Source organism: Meleagris gallopavo, chromosome 17, assembly GCF_000146605.3.
Source record: "Meleagris gallopavo isolate NT-WF06-2002-E0010 breed Aviagen turkey brand Nicholas breeding stock chromosome 17, Turkey_5.1, whole genome shotgun sequence".
In the NCBI taxonomy this organism is placed as follows: Eukaryota; Metazoa; Chordata; class Aves; order Galliformes; family Phasianidae; genus Meleagris; species Meleagris gallopavo.
The window spans coordinates 1,147,684-1,168,934 of NC_015027.2; the positions used below are offsets into that span (position 1 = coordinate 1,147,684).

At 43.4% G+C, this 21,251-nt stretch overlaps 1 protein-coding gene across 9 annotated transcripts in view; it reads right to left on the reverse strand.

The window, feature by feature from the left end:
- Positions 1 to 21,251, reverse strand: part of ARVCF (ARVCF delta catenin family member) — a 219,420-nt gene that overhangs the window by 54,450 nt on the left and 143,719 nt on the right. For all 9 annotated transcript variants that reach the window (XM_010719984.3, XM_031555926.1, XM_010719983.3 and 6 more), the window contains 3 exons: positions 19,243 to 19,850; positions 11,601 to 12,100; positions 3,889 to 4,072 (listed from right to left, as the gene is read on the reverse strand). In XM_010719984.3, the coding sequence (XP_010718286.1) occupies positions 3,889 to 4,072; positions 11,601 to 12,100; positions 19,243 to 19,850 (1,292 nt within the window). The remainder of the gene's footprint in view (positions 1 to 3,888; positions 4,073 to 11,600; positions 12,101 to 19,242; positions 19,851 to 21,251) is intronic.

Sequence of the window (21,251 nt, forward strand, 5' to 3'; positions counted from 1 at the left end):
TTTTAAATCTCTGTAATAACTATTCTTTTGCTGAAATCCCAGTTCTAAAGTGCCTACAGAACACTAACAGCCCCGTGAGCTCCAGCAGGCGCCCAGAGGCTGCACCCACGTGTGACAGACACCAAAACAACAGGCACGGGGGGCAGGCAGAGACATGGCAGCATCTGTCCCATCCCTCTGGAGGGGAGGCTGTGCCAGGTCCCGAGAAGGCCTCCAGATACCAAGGAAGGGTGGCCCGGCACGAGGCATCCCCCAGCTCACTGCTGCTCAGAACCAGGCTGTGCTTCAGGCCGAGATCTGCACTAGGCTGCCTTCCCACTGCTGTCCCCGGCAGGCCCAGGCAGCCCCAGGAAGAGCTGCACGCAGGCAGGGCACACCTGCTGCAGCTGCCACCACGTCTGCATCACGTCAGCGGGATTTACACAGACAGTGCTTGAAGGTGGTTCACTTGGAAAGCTCTAATTCCCAAGCACTTCTCCTCACAGAAAAGCTATAAATTAACCATTAAGAAAGGAGGGCACTGACATATCCTTTTTGCCCCCAAGTCCATGCAGAGACCCGGGGAAGCAGCTTTGGGCCCAGCAATGCCTGCTCTGGGCACAACTTGGCTGAATCACACCGGGCCCCTGACTGATGGCACTGGGAGGTGAGTTCATGGAGAGCAGAATGCACTACTGGGGGATTCTTATTCCCCACCCAACAAAGACAAGTTTAAATAAAGAATTAAATGGATTACAATTACAAAGCAGCTTGCACCAAATGCATTCTTCACCTCTTGGGCACCTATTAGTAAACATCAAACAACATGGAAGCACAGAAATCCAAACCCAGTTTCTGTTCACAATTCCTGAGAATTAAAAAAAAATAAATATACAAGATGTACACACACATACATCAAACATTCTATCCTCTTCAGAAAAGCCTCAAAGCATCTCATATAAAACACTACATTCAATATATTAATGATTTACCATCAAGCACCTGTGGCCCTATTTCCCCTGAAGTAAAATTAATGTAACAAGAAACCACACACTCACACATCATTTCTCATATTGGAGAGATGATTTTTATTTTTGGCTTCCAATCTACTGATTCCTTATTTCATGTCAGCAAACATTGTTTCACACTTGCCATAACTCTCAGCTTTTGTTTTCACAGAACAGCATTTTCATTTATGCCTACTGGAGGTTTTCATTCTGTTACAATCCTTAGGACCAACCACCTGACAAGATTCCAACTACTGCTATTTACCAGCCTCATGGGAAACTAAGGCTGAATTGCAAATCTCAAGTGAAGGGAGGAAAAGTGAAGATGACTGATCCACTCATCAGGTGCTTTGGAGTCTGAATTTCACCCAAATCAGAAAGAAGCAGTGATACTAAACAGACTTCAAAAATGTTTATACAGTTAATCTTGCTGAAGTTATGTCAGAAGAGCAATTAACTCCATGTTTCTCAAGACTCCGTTGCTCCCCTAACCACCAGGTCACCCTCCTCTTCCCAGCAGCTGGTGTTGAGCAAGCTGCTATGTGCAGCTTCAACCTGAAGAATGCATGTTTGAGTGGCAGTCAGGTGGTGCAGTCCGTGTTTGCACACGCACAGCCAGGTCTCAGGACCTCAAGGCTACTTGTGAATGTGAATTTCTGCGTACTTGGAGAACTGACAAGAAATGCTGCAACCACAGATGGTACCCTGGAAAAAAAGAATACTTTGCATCTGTTTGCTATGCAAATTAATTCATTTAGCATTTGTTGACAGCAGGTCAGTTTGGAGCAGGAATCAGGCTAGAAAGCTGGCAATAGAGGAACTAAGTTCTACTCCATCCTCCTACAATTGAAAAAACATCTAAGAAAATTAATTAGGCAGAAGAAGCAATTAAGCCCAAAATGAATTTAACTTTTCAACCATTAAAATCTTCACTGCTTCCAGAAAACTAAGAATCACAGTGGACACATACACAGAAAACAGAACAGGTTATGTGAGTGCAGCTCTGCTCCCAGCCCACTGGCCTGCACAGCTGCCCTGCAGCACAGCACCGGGCTCTGGCACCGTGGAATGGCAGTGAGCACACTGCTGAGCTCCACCACAATTCGACAGCAATTCGACTTGTTTTCTCCTCCCAAAGCACCTTCATGTCTTGGACATGGGGAAAGGAGCGCAAAATTACCTTGGAAGTAGTTCTGCAAAAGCTATGTAATACCACCTATAATGTAATAAGAAATATGGTCAAGTGAAAGGCAGCTCATCTCTCTCCTTCTTCTGCATCTTTGCCTGCTGTCCCAGACTCATTTAATCTTACTTTCTCTTACAGTAAGGAAACAAGAAAGCAATTCTCCCAACCAGGTAAGGGGCTGGTCTCTCTGCAGAATAGCAAATAAACCACCCTTTACCTTTCCCTGCTAAACTGCCATCAAGTCCCCACTTAAACTGACCAGTTACTTTCAGGTATGAAACCACCCTGCCTCACATCTGAGCAAAGCTTCAAACCTTCCACCAGGAAATGCTTAATCCCACATGGCTACAGCAGAAACTACACACTGCAGTACATCCTTTCCCTCAACAACAGAAGTAGTCACCAATCTCTGACCGTCTTCATGTATTTGAAGAGGCTTTTTAAAAACAGGACCACTCAAATTATCAGAAGAGGAATTCTCTAACTAACTTGTCTCAGTAACGCTGTGCTTTGCATCCCACTCTATTAGCCTTAGGAAAAGGAAACAGCTAAAGTGGTATATGTGCTTCTTCCATGTTCTGTAAAACATGCACCCTACTTGAAAAAAAGTTCTCGTGGAATTTAGACTTTCAAGTGGATCAGAACACTGCACATACTAATGGAACACCATTAGAAAATGAGGCACTGGTAAGGAAAGGCCTGTCTTGTTTGGAATCTACCTAAAGAACTGCAGTCTCTAGCAGGATGGCAAATAATTTCAGTAATGGGCCCTTGCAGAACACATTCATTACTTTTTCTTCATTTGTGAAGTTGCTCAAGGGAACGGTTACTGTAATTTGGATAACACAAACCCAAGAAACAGAAATGAACCAAGTTCTGAAAAATGCATTAATCAGTAGAAATCTAATGGAAGAATACTTCAGAGCAACAGAAGGAACAATGAAAAATCTTTATTAGCTTCATTCAAGCTACCTGACTTCAGCATGAAGCTGAAAAAATGCAACAGGACATCTCCACTATTTTATCTCAGACAAAAGCAAAGTGCAAGAGTCAGTATTTAGAGAACATGCATTCCCCAGGCTTTTCCAACTGCATTAGGACTCCTCCAGACCCCAGCAACCAGCATGTACTGTAAGAGGCATAAGGTGCCCTCAGAAATTCAAATACCATTTCTAACCAGAAAAAGTCCTTTCCAGGAAATATCTGAAGTATTAGAAATGCTCAGTAGTACAGGAAGAGAAAGGGAGCTGTCTGAAAGCACACTTAAAATAAATAACACCATCATCAGAGGAAAGAAAGAACACGCTCAAAATGTGTACAAATACCAGACATTCCTGTACAATAGGTAAGTGAATGTATGATTCTCAGTACTTATGGTACAGCTTGCACTAGAACATACTTATGCTGCACTCAGCTTGGTGGTTAACCTTGTGCCTGGGTCACTCCCCACTGCATTAAACACCTCACTACATAGATCCTCTCAATCAGATGTGGCCCAATCACCTGCTCTTAACACAGACCTCACTGGGCAGACTTCCACTGCTAAGGTCCATGTGACAAAGTACCTCCAGCTCTGTTACTGTGGCCACTAAAAGGAGATTTCTTTGGAAAAAGTGAATATATACAGTATTTTATTCCAAATAAAACTAACATAAAGAAAATCCTATACACAGGATATGGTGAACAACAGATTAATACACCAGAGTTCTACCTTACCGTAAGCAACCAGAAGTGTTCTTGAAGACAGTTGTCCACTCAGCATCGCGAGGCTTCGAGTCCTCGTTGGGCTCACTCTCCCAGCCAGAATGGGGTATAATCACCTCGTTGGTGAGTGTCTGCAGGCCATGGTTGATGATGACCATCTTCAGGGGCTCATAGGAAGACAAATTCCATAGAGTGCCTTCAGGAGAAAAAGTAATTATTAAACAAATAGCAAGGCAATAATGACGACTTTTAATTTCTAGATTAAATAGAACTGCTAAGTTTACAGAGAAAGCTATATGATAAAACTAATAAGGCATTTAGTAAAACCACTTGATGAGAGGTCAGATGAAGCACGCAGCCTAGTGAATGAATGTTCCACAGTTGCTGCAATGGAAGAATTTCCACAGTGTGGAAGCACTTACCAAGATATGGATATTGTTCAATTTATTAAGTCTCACGACAGAGTACATAAACACAATGTGCTACTGGAGATTAATGGGGCACTCCTGATATAAGCAAATTTTGATATTGTTAAGTCTGGCTATACCTCAAAAAGCAAAAATTGATCCAGTGAAGCAGACAGGTCTTAAAAGAAAGTCTTAAAAACATGGCTGAATTTATGGAGGGTCATTGATCTTACACTTATTCTCTGCACAAGACAGTATTTCACTCAAGACTCCTCTCTATTATTTACTTCCTCATCTTGCTGTCAGAGGCAATAACTGCGTTCCAATCACCACGTGCCATAGGCATACAATTCGCAGAAGAAGCTGCTAATCAGAACTGCTCTGCTGCGTTCCCATTCTTGCCTTGCTTAGGAGCTCAAGTAGACAAATGTCAAGCATGAAAATGGCACAACAACCTTACAACTGTGAAAACATCCCATTTTAGATACAGGATGCAAATTTCCAGCAGACCTGCGTTGCTGTGCGGACAGTTCAGGTTTATGAAGGACTGGAAGAGATTTGCTTTGGAGAGAACTCTCGGCACAGCGCAGCCTGGCGGTGCTGAGCAACAAGCAGTAGTGACACTTGGAGGCAGCCAGGTCTCACTGCTGACCTCTAAGCAGAACTGTGAAGACCAGCAAAAATTCAAATAAACTGAGTGGAAAGGCATTCCCCAGAGGTGATGGATGCCTTTTCTTAGTGAATTTGAGCACCTTACAGTACGAGCTGTAGATATTCGCCTCTAAGTGTTTATCTGAAACAAAACACGAAAGAAAAACAAAGGTACAACCTGCTGCTTCTCTCCCTTTCAACCAGGCTATAAACCTACTGGGAAAAAGATTTTGGACCCATCACTTGTCAACCGTGTAAGAAATCCACAGCCTCACCAGAGCCCCCCGTGAGCACACAGCGGGTCGTGGGAACGCAGCCCAGCAATGCGCACAGCCAGCACCGCCACCCCGGGCAGGAGGAGCTGCCGCCCGTGGGAGCAATCCTTCACAGCTACGGGCACGACGTGTCCAGCACCAAACGTCCTCTTGTACCAGAGCACTATCCGTATAGGGTCATGACAAGCACCATGTCGGAAAAGGAATTTTATCTCCATCCGAGTAGCAAGTGGCACTTCTATGATAAGCTCAGGGGCCGGCGATTAGCAGAGCCTCTGAAGTCTCACACTGTGTTGTCTCCATTTCAAAGTGCTCTTTACAAAATCCAGGCATCCATTCAGACCGAGGAGACGAGAGAACAGGAGGAGCACAGTGTGTCTTTGCTTTGCATCTTTTTAGAAGATGATACAAAATACTGCTTTTCTAAACTACTTACTTTTTACTTCATTATTCACAGATACACCAATAGGTCCTTAAATGCATTGCTGGCTCAGAACTTCTGAAAGTCAAACACAAAATGAGAACACCCAGCACTGAACGAGATGGATACGTCCCAGAAAGCAATACAGGATAAACTAGGGCTCCTCCGCTGGGTTGTGGGTGAAGCATTTGGTATTTGCAATGCTCAAAAAACAGCAGCAAAAGAAGACGGCAACAATTGAGGAACCGGCACAGTGCTCAAGGACACCACGTTTCGTTTCTTTTGAAACGGTAAAGTTTTAAAAACTGACAGCCCTTTGTATTTAAGTGCTCCAACCTTAAACACACAAATTTCTCTTGCATCTGAAATGAGATTCTGCCCTTTCCTCTTTCTTGAAGAAGTGACAAAATTTGTTATCTGTATCACAAGACTACAAAGGCAAATTCCAGTGCTTAAGAACCACCAGGCAGATAAATACTTAAAAAGACAAAAATACCTACAAAACTTCCACAAGCTCTAATAATAGAGAATATTCAGAAGTTTTTCAGTGCTCAAAAAATCTTTGGTTCATTTTCACACTTAGAGATTTGTGTCTCAATTTCGGTACCCCCAACCCAAATCTATACAATAAAGTTGCCATCTCCATATTCCCCCTCTTCTATATTCTCATTCTCCAGTAGTTATTCCAAGAGATAAAACCAGCTCGGTTCCAGCAGTATTCTCACTGCACTGTAGAACTGACACATCACAACTGTGCCAATCTACTGCCAACACAGGTGAATCCCACTAATGTTACTGACACCACCCAGGCCAACAGAACCCCATGAGCCTATGAAAGCATCTCCTATACTCACCCAGAATTTTTACTACAAGTTTGAATACAATTTGTGCAATAAAACAGTCCGAAGCAGATGTATTTTGACAATCAATCTCCTTGCCCTCAAATGCCTACTGGAGCTGAAGCTGTGCAGAAAGCCTTTCCTCTGAAGAAACAAACCTCAGCTGGCACGTGTGCCATTTTCTCACCTCTCAAATGTTTCACAGAAAATACCAGCAAACTAAGAAGAATGACAAAACATTGTCTTATGAAAAATACATTGCAGAAACCTCTTCAAATTATTCAGAAATGTCAAAACACATTTTTGTGGTTGCATGGGGGGAAAACCAAAGGAATTTGCCTGTTGAACAGCATTTAGTGAAGGAAAATGTACAGCATGTGACAGAAAGCCCAAGATAAACAGCGATGATGAGGGAGCCCTGGGGTTCCAGAGCCAGGGAAAAAGGGCAGATTTGAGGCTGACTATGGGGAAAACATCCCACAGAAGGGGTACAGCTTTTGTGATTCACAGTTATGAAATAAGAGGTGTAAATCCCAGCATCGTTTCAGGGAACAAATCGGATAGTAAAGACACAGACAGGGACAGCCACAAAAACTTAAACAGCAAATCTTATCAGGCTGTAGATCTTAACAGTGTGAAAATCAGAATTAAAAAAAAAAAAAGAACAACTGTAAATTTGACATCCACCTTGTAAGAATCCTTCCCTGCCTCAGTTGGCGTAACATAGTAATGAGCTAACAAGCTAGAACACTGTTCTTAAAACTTTAAGTTTAATCAATTCAACCAAATAGTGCTCAAGAGAAATGAAGTCAACACAGCAGTGTAAAGGAAGGGAAGTTATCTGTATTTTCCACATGCTTTCACAAAGATCTGCTTTTTTTTGGACCTGAGACTGGAAGAATTTTAGGGCTCAATAATGAATTGCTGCTTTTCAGAAGACAATCACAATCACGATCAACTCTTCATTATATTCTTAAGCACTATTTGCAGAGTACTTACATATTTCTAACTGCAATAATTACCTCTGCTTTTGCAGCATGTTAGGCAGGGACAATAGCTACGCATCTTTATTTCGAAAATACTGACTGTCATAAAAATATCTCATAAGTTCTATAAGCTATAAACATAGTTACACAATGTATGTCAAATTAGAAGTGATTAGGACCATAGGCAATTTCCTAAATCTCTGCCTCCTTGGAGCTAACTGTGCAAAGATTTCTAAAGACATCGTGCCCGAGTACCAACGATGCCACTGCCTTCCAAAATCCAAGGCAAATCTTAGACTGCTGTGTGCTTGCTTACTTGCAAAAATACACTGTCACCATGAAATTAGCTTAAATGAAGAGCAACAATACCTTCTTATGGTCTATACTGAATCATTTGTCACTTGTGAGAAAAGCAGCACCCTCCATCCCATTCACCACAGACTTGTTTGTGGGTCCCGTATTGGGCACCTACAGACCTGTCTGTGTCAGTCCAAGTGCTGAAGGCTGGAGCTGCACTTCTTGAAGTTAAATACTGGTCAAGGAAGAACCTCAGCATGAGCTACCGTGCTGCAGAACAGGCTATGAAATGGGATGTTCTTCTGACAGCCTTCTAACAGAAAATGGGATCTTCACGTTCAGGACAGTGCAGTACTTCAAAGAGAAATTACTGCCATATCAGCTAACGGGATCTTAACACGTGAGGATGGCCAGCAGGTGTGAACACTGTGTGAGCTGATCCATCTGAAAGATTCTACTATAGTACTAGATCAAAATATACCCTTCACACAGCATTTCAAAGGTCAATCGTTTGTCAATTAAAACCAGTCCAGCAATACAAAACATCAGAAAATTCATGTTCTGCACCACTTAGAATCTGCTCAATGCCATTAAACAACAAAATTACTTTCAACTTTCTCACAAAGAGCAAAATTATTTGTTAATGCTACCAACCTCTGATCACTTTTCTAAGAACGTAATAGAATTTTGGTCTTGCATATCTGATAGGAACGTTTGCTCCATGGAAAAAAAACATTATCACTCAAGATAAAAAAAAATGCTTACAGCTTTCCCACTCAGAACAGATTTCTTTCCTTATCAGCTTAATCCTCATTTCCCCTTCAGTTATCATGAAAATGATCCACTGAGAATTCAGCAGCATAGTGCCAAGACAACGAGGGATGGCAAGGGATGGTTCTGCAGAACATTTCTCACCACGACACGACTCATGATTTACTTATGGACACGAACACAAGCTTTCCTCCGTGCAGTAGACAGAGCCAAGTAAGAAAAGTGAGATCTATGCTATTTTATGATTGCATCTTCAGTTTTGTGAGTACTTTTAAATGCTTCACGTATTTGTGTGACCTGGATGGACATCATGTTTCAATGCCATTTGCAGATAAATCAGGAACAGTTGGTAAGACAGCTGTGACGTTAACCTAGAGGTTTCAACTCCACTAAAAAGTGTATTATCTGAGAGAGTGCTACAAATGCTACGAACTTGCTCCAGCTGACAGCAGTGCCATATCAGTGTACTCAACCTGCTTCCAAACTCGCACATCAATATATTTAACTTAGGTTCTCCAAAAAGCATATTCTAGGCAACACTGAAGCAAACACACTTGTGACACACCAAGTCTCATGCACTCAGCAGTGAGGAGCTCCCACCCGATTCCCTCCTCGTGCTGCCCTGCCTCTGCCTCCGCACTGCTCTGCCTCTCTGCCCGTTAGCCAGAGCAGCCCCAGCTGGCTGCACCACTCACAGTGCTCTGCACAGCTGTGGCCACCATCAGATCACCACATTAACGAGAGGCCCTGGAGCCGCAGAAAAGCCTGGGACACACAAAGCAGAGGGTGACACACAATTCAGCCAGAAATCATCCTCAGTTGCAGAGCATGATCCCTGCAGTAACCTGCCATGCGCCTCTGGTCCTGCGGGCAGGCAGTGCCCTGCAGCTGGAGAATCAAAACGTCAAGACTGCATGGAAGTGCTCTTCATTTGGGCATCTGAATTATTTAAATCTTCAAAATACTGAAGTCTCTTTGGAAAGTGGGATTATTTCAGTCATCCACATCTGGGATAACCTGCTGGTGATGACGATTCAGCCTTCAGAAAGCAGTCAGTGTTGGGTTTAAAGAAACGGTAAAATGCAGGGAAGTCAGCATGCCCATGCCAACCTTGGACATGCTGTCTTTTGGAGCTCATTTCTGAGTGGATGGTTCCACACCATCAGCTGGGGTTCAAATGCTGGCTGCAAAGCACTCCAGCATCAGTTACAGAAGCATTGCTGGAATACTCTTCTCTTCTGTACGGATGCTTGAATGTCTCACACCGGATCTGGTGATGTCATTTTAGAAGTGGACTGAAGCCATTCCTGGTTAGGAGGAGATTAAATGCATATCATCTGTTGCTGGACATCTGTTTAGGTTAAGGCCCTCAATATTCCTAGTGCTTCTCAGGAAAGGGAAATAAAGAGCTTTAAATAGCAAAAAAGGAGTGGAACAAAAATACTATATTTAATTAGCAGGAGGTGCTGTCAAATAAAATTTATTTGAATTGCAAATCTAATAAATCAACTGGAAATGGAGGCAATCGCCATTTAGAATAAAAAGGGAAAACAAGCAGTTTGTTACTGCCATCTCAAAAGTGACTGATTACCGCTTAGCATTATAATGATGTTCCTTCAGAGCAAATTACAGACTGGTTTTCTCCTTTCTCAAATCTAAAGAAATAAATGTATTCCTTCCCAGCGCTCCAGAAATGAGTTTTCAGTAAACTAGAACAACAGATAAACAGGAACTCTTTTTTTTTTCTTTTTTTAAATAAAGTCATCATACTAAATGAGTGCAACAAATGTTATATAAATACTACCTACAGAGCTCCCACATTAAGAGACAAAGCACACGGAGCATTCAAAGCAGTGCATGCTACTGAGAGCTCTCCTCTACCAGCTGTACAGAAAAGGACTGGGAAAAAAACCACCTACATTGTCTTTAGACCTAGTTTTCTAAATACGTTATAAATGGTGGAGGAAGAACAGTTGGAACACCCAAAGCCACTGTTCATCTCAGAGAATTATGATTACCAGTAAAAACCTGGACAGCTGCCATATTTTTGAGGCGATTATAGAATTACGATGTTTACTTCAAATGGCTTAATCCACATTTGCAATAGGGTCTGCTTGGGCAGCCCTACACAGATAAGGTAGCTAAACAGTTTCAGTCCTGGATCCATTTTTTGTGGCAAAATATTTTTTTCTGGCACTGAAATCCACTGCAACTCCCCAGGTTTTCCCTCCTGCTTCTGAGAAAGAAAGAGAAATCCATCTCAATCCTCATGAGTTATGGGAGACTGAAGAACAATGTATTTCTCCATAGTTTAAGAGCTGACATACTTTTCCACCTTCTTCCACTTAATGGCTGAACTTTGAAACTTGGTGTATACTTTATTACTCCCTTTGGACTATGTCCAAGACTAAGTTCAAATAAAAATAGGCTGAATAACGGAGTTCTAAATGATTGAAAAATCCCTGGAAAGCATGCAAGAACCCAGTATCCTAACGATATCATTCTCCCTTTCCCAATTGTAATGAACAATCCACACGTCCACTAGTGCATCTCCTCACCCTCAGCCACAGGCATGCAGTGATTTATACGTAGCCTCAGATCAGCACCAGGGCAGGACATGCTGCTGAGGAGACCAACCTATCAGTACAAAGTAGCTGGGACATGGCAGCAGGATTGTTTCAGAAGAGATTAACACGGAAAGTTTTAGATTAGCATATCTTACCTCATGATTATAACATACTGAGGGCAAGGGCAGTACAAATTATCTGTCAAAGGCATTGCTACAGCTCATAGCATCATCTGAAGCTTCAGATGCCCAACCACAAGCTATGTCCAAGTGGCACCATCCATCCCTCAGTACACAGGAAAACCAGTGTGCTACATATACAGATGATCGTGCATTCCACCTAAAGGAGGCATAAGCCTTAGACTTTCTCACACCGCAGACACAGCACAGCTTAACAAACAGCTGCAGCCAGTGATCTAAATGCAACCTCCTCCTCTCCAGAAATTCTTGTTCTTGAAACTGGAAAGACTCCTCTAAAGAGTAATTTATTAAAGAAACTATAGACACTGACCTGTAATTAGTTCTCTGACTTCCATGTCATTTGTTTTTCGCAAGAGTCTGATCAAAGCAGGGATCCCATCACAGTTCTTTATAGCCACCTTGTTTTCGTTATCCTTCCCATAGGAGATGTTCCTGAGGGCCCCGCAGGCTTTGCGATGGACCTCAGGCTTTGGATGATCAAGCAGGCCCACCAAGATGGGGATCCCCTTAAGGTGCCTCACGTCCTTTTTGATTTTATCATTCTCGTAGCACAAGTGCTGCAAGTAGGCAGCGGCGTTAGACTTGACCGGGTCGATAGGGTGGCTGAGCATGGCAATGACTTCAGGGAGGTCAGGGTCCCTCCACCGGGGGTCCTTGCGAATGCTGTCAATAGAGGGGGAGCGCTTCCCCAGGCGGTCGATGCTGGCCATGCTTCCTCGCTCTGGCTGTGCCAGCGGTGCCGCGTAGCTGCCATGGAGGTATGGGATCCTCTCTTCCACCATCTCTGCCTCAATGGGGTCATCGTAGCCCCTGTAAGAAGCAACAGGCCCGAGAGAAAGAAAGGAAAAATTTATATAATTTAAACATTCTGTGCCTCCAAGTCAATATGGAGATTTCAGCTGTGATAAACCCTTTAATATCACAAACATCATCACGGACAACATATTTACATTTTCAAATAATTTATTTCTAATAACTTGAAAATTAATCATAGCTGAGCACTCAGCAGCCACAGGACTACAGCATGGTGCTTGTTTGGCTAGTGGTGAGACAATGACAGGAGCTGCACATCAAACAGACTGCTTTCACTTTGGTCACTTAGCAAAGCAATTATGTTAGCACTGGATTACATTTAGTAGGAAACGCTGAGCTTCATCAACGCACCACTGCTGCAACAAACCAAAACACTGATTGAAGGAGTTCCAGGCTGGGCAGAAAGAGACCACAGTTCTCAGGAAGTAAGAGAAGACTCACTACACTTCCATTAAGACTCCATGCTCACACAAATACAGTGTGTGTGAGCTGCACCCAGTGTGAGCTGACACCTAGGCTGACACCCTGATGAGATGGAGCAGAGGAAACCTGCAGCTCACTTACAGCAACTGCCTGGTCTTGAGCAAAGTTTGCTTGTTCCTCATTGTTAGGTGCAACCAAGGGCAGCAGAGCGACCACGGCTGGCAGTGAGGAGCAGCCCCATCCCATGCCCCCAGGCTTGGCCTCGAGGCTCAGCCCTGCCTGAGGGGGAACATTGAGGGCACCTATGGATCTGAGTCAAACTTCCCATTCGCTCAGTTGTTTTTAACCTCAATCCCAGAAAATTCTTATTTTCATCCTGCCGTCCCACTACTCTCATTGCACGTTAAGGTAAATTGACTTCTCACGTGCTAGGTTTATGTCTTCTTTTGCTGCTCAGTAAAGCTAACAGATGGGAAGAATTTAAAAAAAACATTAAGGTTACTATTTAGAAAAGCCCTACAGAATTGAGAACAGCTCATCCTTTCCAACACGTTTCAAACAGAAGTGCAGCACATGTACTCCCAGCTGCAAGCAGTTATTTGCCTTCCTCCCAGCCAGCAGCAGCTCGGGCCTTCCTCCTTCTGCCCCTCCTGTACAGATGTCAGCTCCTACTTCAGCACTGCAGGTACGTAGTTGTAATTGCTACAAAATGATCTGTACAAACTTTTAAGCACTGGCTGGTGTTACTGAAGTTGTGGATGTCATGCATAAGGAAATATAGAGCACTAGAACTCAAACAAAACGGAGCTCACTGTTCCCCTAAGGGGACTGCTAATTAAAGCAGACCCTGCGAAGTGCAATTGGAGGCGGAGACTGAACTAAGCATTGGACAATTAATGCTTTTGATGTTAAAAGCACCTCTAGTGACTTCAAGTTACGTTAGCTGCTGTTCTAAGCACTGAGCTGAATGATGGGATAAAATGGGCCAGCATCCAGAACTCAGAATGCATCTGGAGAAGCCCTCGTATTGATGCAGCTATTTGTGTATGCATAATTCATTACTTGCTTTGCAGTGATTTACCATGTCTGGACAGAGCACAACAAAGCTGCTTTCGTCATTCCAAGAAGAAAGTAACAACTTGAAATATTTACTTTTGTAAATGTACACAGGGCAGAAGTAATAACAAAGCCCCTAAGCTATATTTTGTTTATACATGTGCAAATTTGGGACAACCAGCATTAAAACTATAACAAAAGCAAACTTTTCTCATGCTCAGCCTCATATTAAATTCTTAGTGACTGCGTAAAAGTAGAAGATTAATAATTGCCTGTGCACAGCTGCTGCTTGACCAGCTACCTGCAGTTCTGCACTTCTCAGTCCTCAGAGCTGCCTAAACAATAACCATGCGCCACCTCAATTACACCTGTGTAATTAACGGTCTCTCTCCTTCAAACCCATGCAATACACAAAGATAATTACCATCTTGGGATGCGTTTTCTTCCATTACTGCTATTGAAGCCTTACAAACAGAACTGTGCAGCTGATCCCAACTCCATTACTCTGTTCTCCCCTGTGCCATACAAAGCTCTCTGGTTCCATCGCATTTGCTAAAGTAAAACTTCACAATTAGGACTTAAATGCTGCCAGGACCAGAGAGAGCATCACGTAACTTCTGTAGCAGCAATAACAAGGTTTTCATCCAGTTCCACTTTTCCATGAACTGCTCACTTACACAGCTCTTCTCCTGCCCATCTCAGCCTGATTCTGCAGGACCATGTCTCCAGTAAGAACTGCCACACAGGCCTAATGGGAGCTTTTCAGCTCACCAAGACAGTTACATTCAAACAGGATGAACAGCATCTCTCAACCATTTTTAGTGAAAGGACGAACATAGGAAACACTATGGCTAAAACATTCTTGCACAGGTCAGGTTCCACATACCTCTGTGTGAAAACCATGTTAAGAGCTCACCAACCACTGGTGAAAGCATAAGCTGCAAACCCAACGGCTTTATGAGGCAGCAAGGTGAACAGCTGGATACTTGGCCCTTCAACACCAGGAATGAGTATCTAGAAACTCCAAGGTTCCGGCGTGAATTTAAGGGCTGTACAGGAAAGCTTGGTGGAAGTAAGTACCATACAATTCATGTGACTAAATACAGCAGTCAAGTAGAGAAAATAAAACATCACCACCACCCAATCCACACTGAAATTAAGGACAAAAAAGTTCTGAAGCATTTTGCAAGAGAAGGTCTAAACCTCAACTCTGTCGTCGCTCAGTAGCCTCAAAGGGAAGGAAGTGGGTTACCCACAAAGACTGCCCAGAAGAAAGTCACTGGCACAGCAGTGGCATGCAGAACGAACACAAAGCCCTGGGCTGACCTGGCACTAAGGGATCCCTGCTCCCAGTGCTGGTGAGATGCTCTGGCCCACGTTAAGCCTCATCTCCTCTCTCTTAACAGGGGAGCTGAGGCCAGAGAAGTGAACTCCAGGCAAAGGGCAAGAAGAATTATCAGGAGTTAAACAACATTATCAGGAGTTTCTGAAAGCAAAGGAGTAAAATCAGAAACACATTTACAGCCAAGCAGTGAAGAAATCATCTGAGTCAGACTGAGGGCCAACTGAGGTTTTCCCCCTGCACTCCAGCTGAGCGCTCTCAGAAAGGCAAGCTGCTTGGCACAGGAGGAGGAGTGATGAGAACTTCACCAGGAACAGCCACTGTGTGCCAGGGCTGCTGACCGCGAGCATCTTGCTTCCATCTGCTGCAGCACATCAGCCGAGATTCTGGGATGCTGTCGGTCTCACTAATCACCTGTCTCAGGGAATTGATCAAATCGTGGCCTAGCACAGATAAAATCTGGGAAAGCGCTTGTGGATTTAACATCTTACTTGTGGCTTCAGCACAGGCGCGTTTGAGTACACAGGTGAAGGATTTCCACATTTAATCCCCATCAATTTATACAACAGCTACACTCATCACAGCTTGTAGCTGGTGTCTGCTAAGATACAAGACCAGAAAAGCTTGGGATTTCAGGAGGGAGCTCTGTGCAATGAAGAAGAGATGCAAAGACTTTGCAGAGTGGGGTCCCACTTTTACCAGTCTCTGCTCCCTAATGGAAGGATGTGGAAGGGGATTCAAAAGCTGGACGGAATTCCCTGTTCAGGCAAGTCTGAGTTAGCGGCTGTGTGGTTAAAACACTTCAAATCACCTCGTCTGGAACCACCTAACAGCTACTAATGGATGAGCTGACCCAGACTGCCACAAAAAACTCAGCCGCACATCTGTCTTCTGCTGTCTGCATCCACATCAACTAACCCTTATCAAGTACATTCACTCTACAGAGGAGCCTGAGAAAAAAAACACTCAATGCTTTCCAAACCGACTGCATTTTGGCCTCGCTCCATTCTGCCCAGCACATCTGTACACTCCTGCCCTGAACATTCCCCAGTATCCCACAGGTACACTGCAGCACGATGTTTACATTTGGCTGCTAAACCAAAGAGGCTGATTTCCAGGGACAGACCTGTCCCCAGCCTTAAGGATGCCTGCTATGTGCTGCTGGGAGGCCAGACTCCATGCAAGAGGAGTTAGACCAGAAATACTGACTGAAAGTCTGCAAACATAAGACAAACTGAAGTAGAATGTGAAAAAGAAACGTGTGATACCAATACTTCTGTGCTGTCTCTGCATAACAAAGCAAGAAAGACCTAATTCTACAGCAACTTCACCTAAAACCCGGCCATTTCCCAGTGACAGCTGCTTAGATCATGAAATAACCAGCAACATGCACCATCAGTCTCTTAAATCAGGCTCCTGCCGTAGAAAATTGAGCAGCAGAAAGCTATTTTGCTGTTAATCCCATTAAAATTAAAAATTCACATCCTGTCTGGTCTGGAACACACAGTAGCAATAGCTGCTCCTGAGTTTCCAGGGAAAAACAAATCCCATGGATGCTAGTACAAGTACAAACCATAGAGATATGCCATGGAAACAAATCATTACAAAAGCAAAAGACTTGGTGCTGAGAGACGATGATTTAAAAAAGGATTAGTTATGACTGGCCATTTTCTTCTGCTCATTTGTGTTAAATTCAATGTAATGATTAATGAAAATACTCAAATAATACCTGGGATGTCTTTTGTAAATAAAAAATATCCAGTATTTCATGCTTCTCTTTTAAAAAGGGCTATATACAAAAAGCCTGGCAGCACCATAAGACTATGTATATTTAGAAACTATAATAAAAATAACCATTATTTAATGGAGACAACCTACTCAGCGAAGAAAAAGGGACATAAAGCTAATTAAAGCTATGTAAAAGCCATCACGAATAAATCTGAGTACTATTAGATCAATATAATACACCCAAATGTCTTTTCTTCACCATGATTTGTTGTCCTGTTTCAGAATAAAATGCCTGTTACAGCAGAGACTCAGCGCAAAAGAAAACAAGAAGGAAACCCATCCACGTGCATGGAAGAGCAAACAGATGCAGTATTTGCACTTGTCTGGTCTGCAGATGCATGTGGAGATGACGGTTCTTCCCAACTAAAAACAAAACACAGTAGCTTAAACGGAGGCTGGGGGTGAGATGAGCACAACAGAGAGACAGAGGGGAGAGAAGGAAGGAAGAACGTTCGTGCCGCAGGGCAGCGAGGGCCGTGTGGTGCGGCTGTGTGACGGGCTGTGAGCAGAGGCCTGCTGGCAGCAGCACCAGGCCTGCCCCACACACAGCAGCGTTCTGAAATCAGAGGTGCCACCATAACCACGTTCATTTCATCATTCCCGCACGTAATAACCGCATTCAAAAAACCCACAAACTAGAGAGAAATCACGAAGTAGTAATTACCCTCATCTAGCACAAAGCACTACTTGTTATCGTTAGTTTCTGGCAGATCAGTAGCATCTCTGAAATATAGGTTTACTGAATTGCTGAAGCGTTTCTTTGAAATGTCAGAAAGCAGCTACATCTGAAGAGGCCCTCACTCAATCTTACGTTCTTACAACCTAAGGTTTGTTGCCACAGTCAGGCTAATTGCTTGTCAAATTCTCTTGATCATATTAAATATGGAAAAACTCACAACAAAAGGAATGTAAAACAAAAATTGTAAATCGGTCCTATCCAAGCTGCAAGGAACAATAAATCAAAGGGATGCTTAAAAAGACACTTTAAAAATGCAAATGGGCAGGTTCTGAGAATGCATTCAATTATTTATCATGAATATAGTTTGAAGAATGTTAATAAAAGTTTACAAGCACTGCTGCCTGACTGCTCTAATTAGAACTGCAAACCTTGCTTAGACGCAGAGAAACAGAAACAGCAGCCCGATAAACAGAACAGTGTCCTGGCATCCGCTGGCATTCACTTCAGCCCCATAAAACTCTGACGTGGTCCCAATGGTTGTAAGCTGTCAGGAAAAGATGCCAGAAGGGATCTCAAGAGGGTTCTGGCAGATATGCCTTGTCATCCTGTTCTTTACTATGATTTTTTTTTTAATTATTATTTTTTTAAATACAGATTAAAATTTGCAGGTGCTTGATTCCTTTTGAAATGAACTTCCAGAAACATGAAGGGAGATAGAGCTACAGGAGGAAGAATGAAACCACAAGCAATGTCACTTCTCCAAGCACGGGAGCTCCATCTGAACCTGCTCCACATTCCTCCTGTGCAGGAGGCCCAGACATGCCTCCAATGCAAGAGCTGACAGCACAACTAAAGGCATAAAATAGCACATCTCCTGGGAAGGGGATTGAACCAGAAGTAATTTGTGATTGGTCTCTTCAGTTACATTTAGTTCAACACAGATGCTCTTATCTCCCCCTTATTTACAGTGACAGGACAAAATAACAATCTGATCTTACAAACGCTGAAGTACTTCACCGAGGTTCAGCACAACCTTGTCACACAGCTGAGGGCGTACGATAAGCACAGGCCCAGGAGCTGATGCTGTCAGGCACCTCACCAGGCAGCTTCTTGATAATAAGCATCCCTTCATCACCAGCTATCAGCTCATCTGCAACCAACCAGCTGTTCAAAATTGTTTGGCAGATGTGCACATAACCAGACCCACCTGAAGTCTCAAAGATTACAAGACCCCTTTTCACCTTGCCAGTGTGAGACAGCACAGGGAAAATTCAGTGCAGTCACACCTCCGCTTGAGGAAGAAAAAAAACTATCCCACTTCCATGAAATCATCTTTTTCTTGCTAAATTCAGCCTAAATGAAGTGGTCCAGAAACACACCAAGAGGGATTTTAAGCACTAGAATTACTCTTTTCTATTTCATGTGCATTTTGCAGTTATTTATAGGCTAATAAAATGATGCATTCTGCCTTGTTCACAGCACAGTAGTGCAGCTCTCCTCTTCTCCACATAGGTGAACTTCCTACTATGTTTAGGACATGCTGGTTTTGCCTACAGTTGTTTTCAAGAAATACTAATTACTTCTCTAGCCAAAATCACAAGTATACTACAATCCCAAACTGGCTTATTTTTTTTGTCTCTTGTCTCAGACCTCCCTCCTTCCATCCCTCAGTTTTCCCATTATGAGATTTTAAGATGTTTATTTCATTCTAACAATTACATTAACCGCAATCCAACCACTGTATTTTTTTTCTGCCAAGTAACTGTGTCCTTACCAGACCATTAAGAGTTCAAATGTTCAACTGAGCAAAACAGCCGCAGATAACACTGTAAGAAACAAACGGATTTTTACCTTCCTTTGTGGGGTCTTCCTCTCTCTGGCACCCCTGCAGACGTCCTTCGGTTCACAGTAGAATAATCCGGATCCAGTTCATATCCTTCATCGTCTACCCCAAGGCTGCGGTTATCATCCTCCAGCCCATAGGGCTCTGGCTGGAAACGTTCCGGCTGAGAGCGGTTCAAGTCAACACTGCTGCCCACCGGTACCTGAGGCTGTGCAACAGGGCCATAGTTATCCCTTCTGCTTGGCAAAGTGAAGCTCCCGTCGTCCGGCCGATAACTGTTTCCTGGCACATAGGCGTAGCGAGGACGGTAGTTGACGCCGCGTGACAAGCTGCCATAGTTATCTGCTAGATCTCCATAACCATCGTGACCGACGTAAGGTCGATACTGGCCCTCGTGGCTGTCAGGGTAGGAATCATTGTAGCTGTTGTAAGATCTGGTTAATGTGGACGACGCCTGTGGGGTGATGTACCGCTCCCCATTCTTCATATACCTTCTGTCTATTGAATCTGTGTAGCTGCCCATGGGAGACGAGCCGTCCATTGACGGCAGGCCGTCGGGCCCGAGCGGGACCTGGCGCACTGTTCGAGTGGTGACTGTTTTGACCATTTTGGTGACCTGTGAAGTAGTAAACAAATACCTTAATTTTCTCTTCGACGAACAGTGTAATGAGACTTAAGGGAGCCAGAACAGTAAACGAATACATGTAAGTGGATTGCACACTGGGAAGAACGCACAACAAAACTGCTGGCAATTTCGGGCTTCCAATGCAAGTATTAGAGAGAAAAGGGCATATGTAAATAACACTCATCTTCACAGAAACTGCAGTGAAACACATACACCAAGAGCATCTGGAGCCCAAGCAGATACTGTGACCTGTAGCCTCCCATTGAAACACAGGGACTGGCACCAAATTGGACAAGCTGCTACTAAACAAAACAATCAGAGTACACCTCTTGAAGCAGCTCCAGCTGCGTCCTCTCACGTCTTCACAGAGATAACCCCAAACAGGAGAAATTCACCCAAACAGTATTTCTTTTCCTAGAGACATCTGTGAGCAAATGATACTTCAGGCTAATGAGTTAATGAAATCCTGCAACATGGCAAGCAGCACAAATGGCTCTCCACCAACAGCATAATTAAGTACCATCACAATGCTGAATAAAGCATAGCCAGGTACCAACACTACCTCAGTGTCTAATTTGGGCCACAGCTGAAAGTTTTCCTCGTGATCTCAAAGGGATTTTCTTAGTAAGTAAGCTTCAGGAAAGATGCTACTTTCCACCCCCACCATTTTTTTAAATTAAAAATACATACTGCAGTATCTAAAAAAAAGGAATTAAGAGCTATGAACTAATCAGTTTTTGACAGAGAAGCCAACAATGGCTTCTGCTCATTACCTGAGCACAATGCTCCAACTCTCCATTCAGCACCAGCACAACTGCTGCCATGGCATTTATGAAACTGGACGACATTTAGGGATGAAAAAGATTTGGGGCAGCTTACAGTAGCCTTTTGTAATGTGGACATAAACAAGGGGAACACAGCTCAGCATTCTCCTAGTGAGTTTGAAACAAAAGTTTTATTCAAAGTACTGTGCTCATAAGTGAACTTTTAACAGGAGAAAATGCAATGTTTTCAGGCCTGAAACATGTGAGCTTTGCAAGAGTGACACAACTGGATAAAAAGGGCCAGGCTTTAACATTCTTGAGGTTGTGAACTATTAAGGTGAATAACAGCAAGTAAGGTAGTATTTCAGCAGTTGGATGAATCAGAAACTGATACTTCTGCACAGTAAGGAACAAAGGAGCAGCTTTCTCAATGCCAAGAAGAGCGCTTGTGTAACCACACAAAGCTCTTTCTTACAGCACTACTCAACAGAAGCCAGACATCTAAATTGAGTTCCAAGTTCTCCTTCTCAAGGCATATGCTGCAATGCATGCACAGTTTGTCATGTGCCATTTTTCACAAGATTTTCCAGACCATACAATGCAAGATACCCAATATACCATGAGTGCT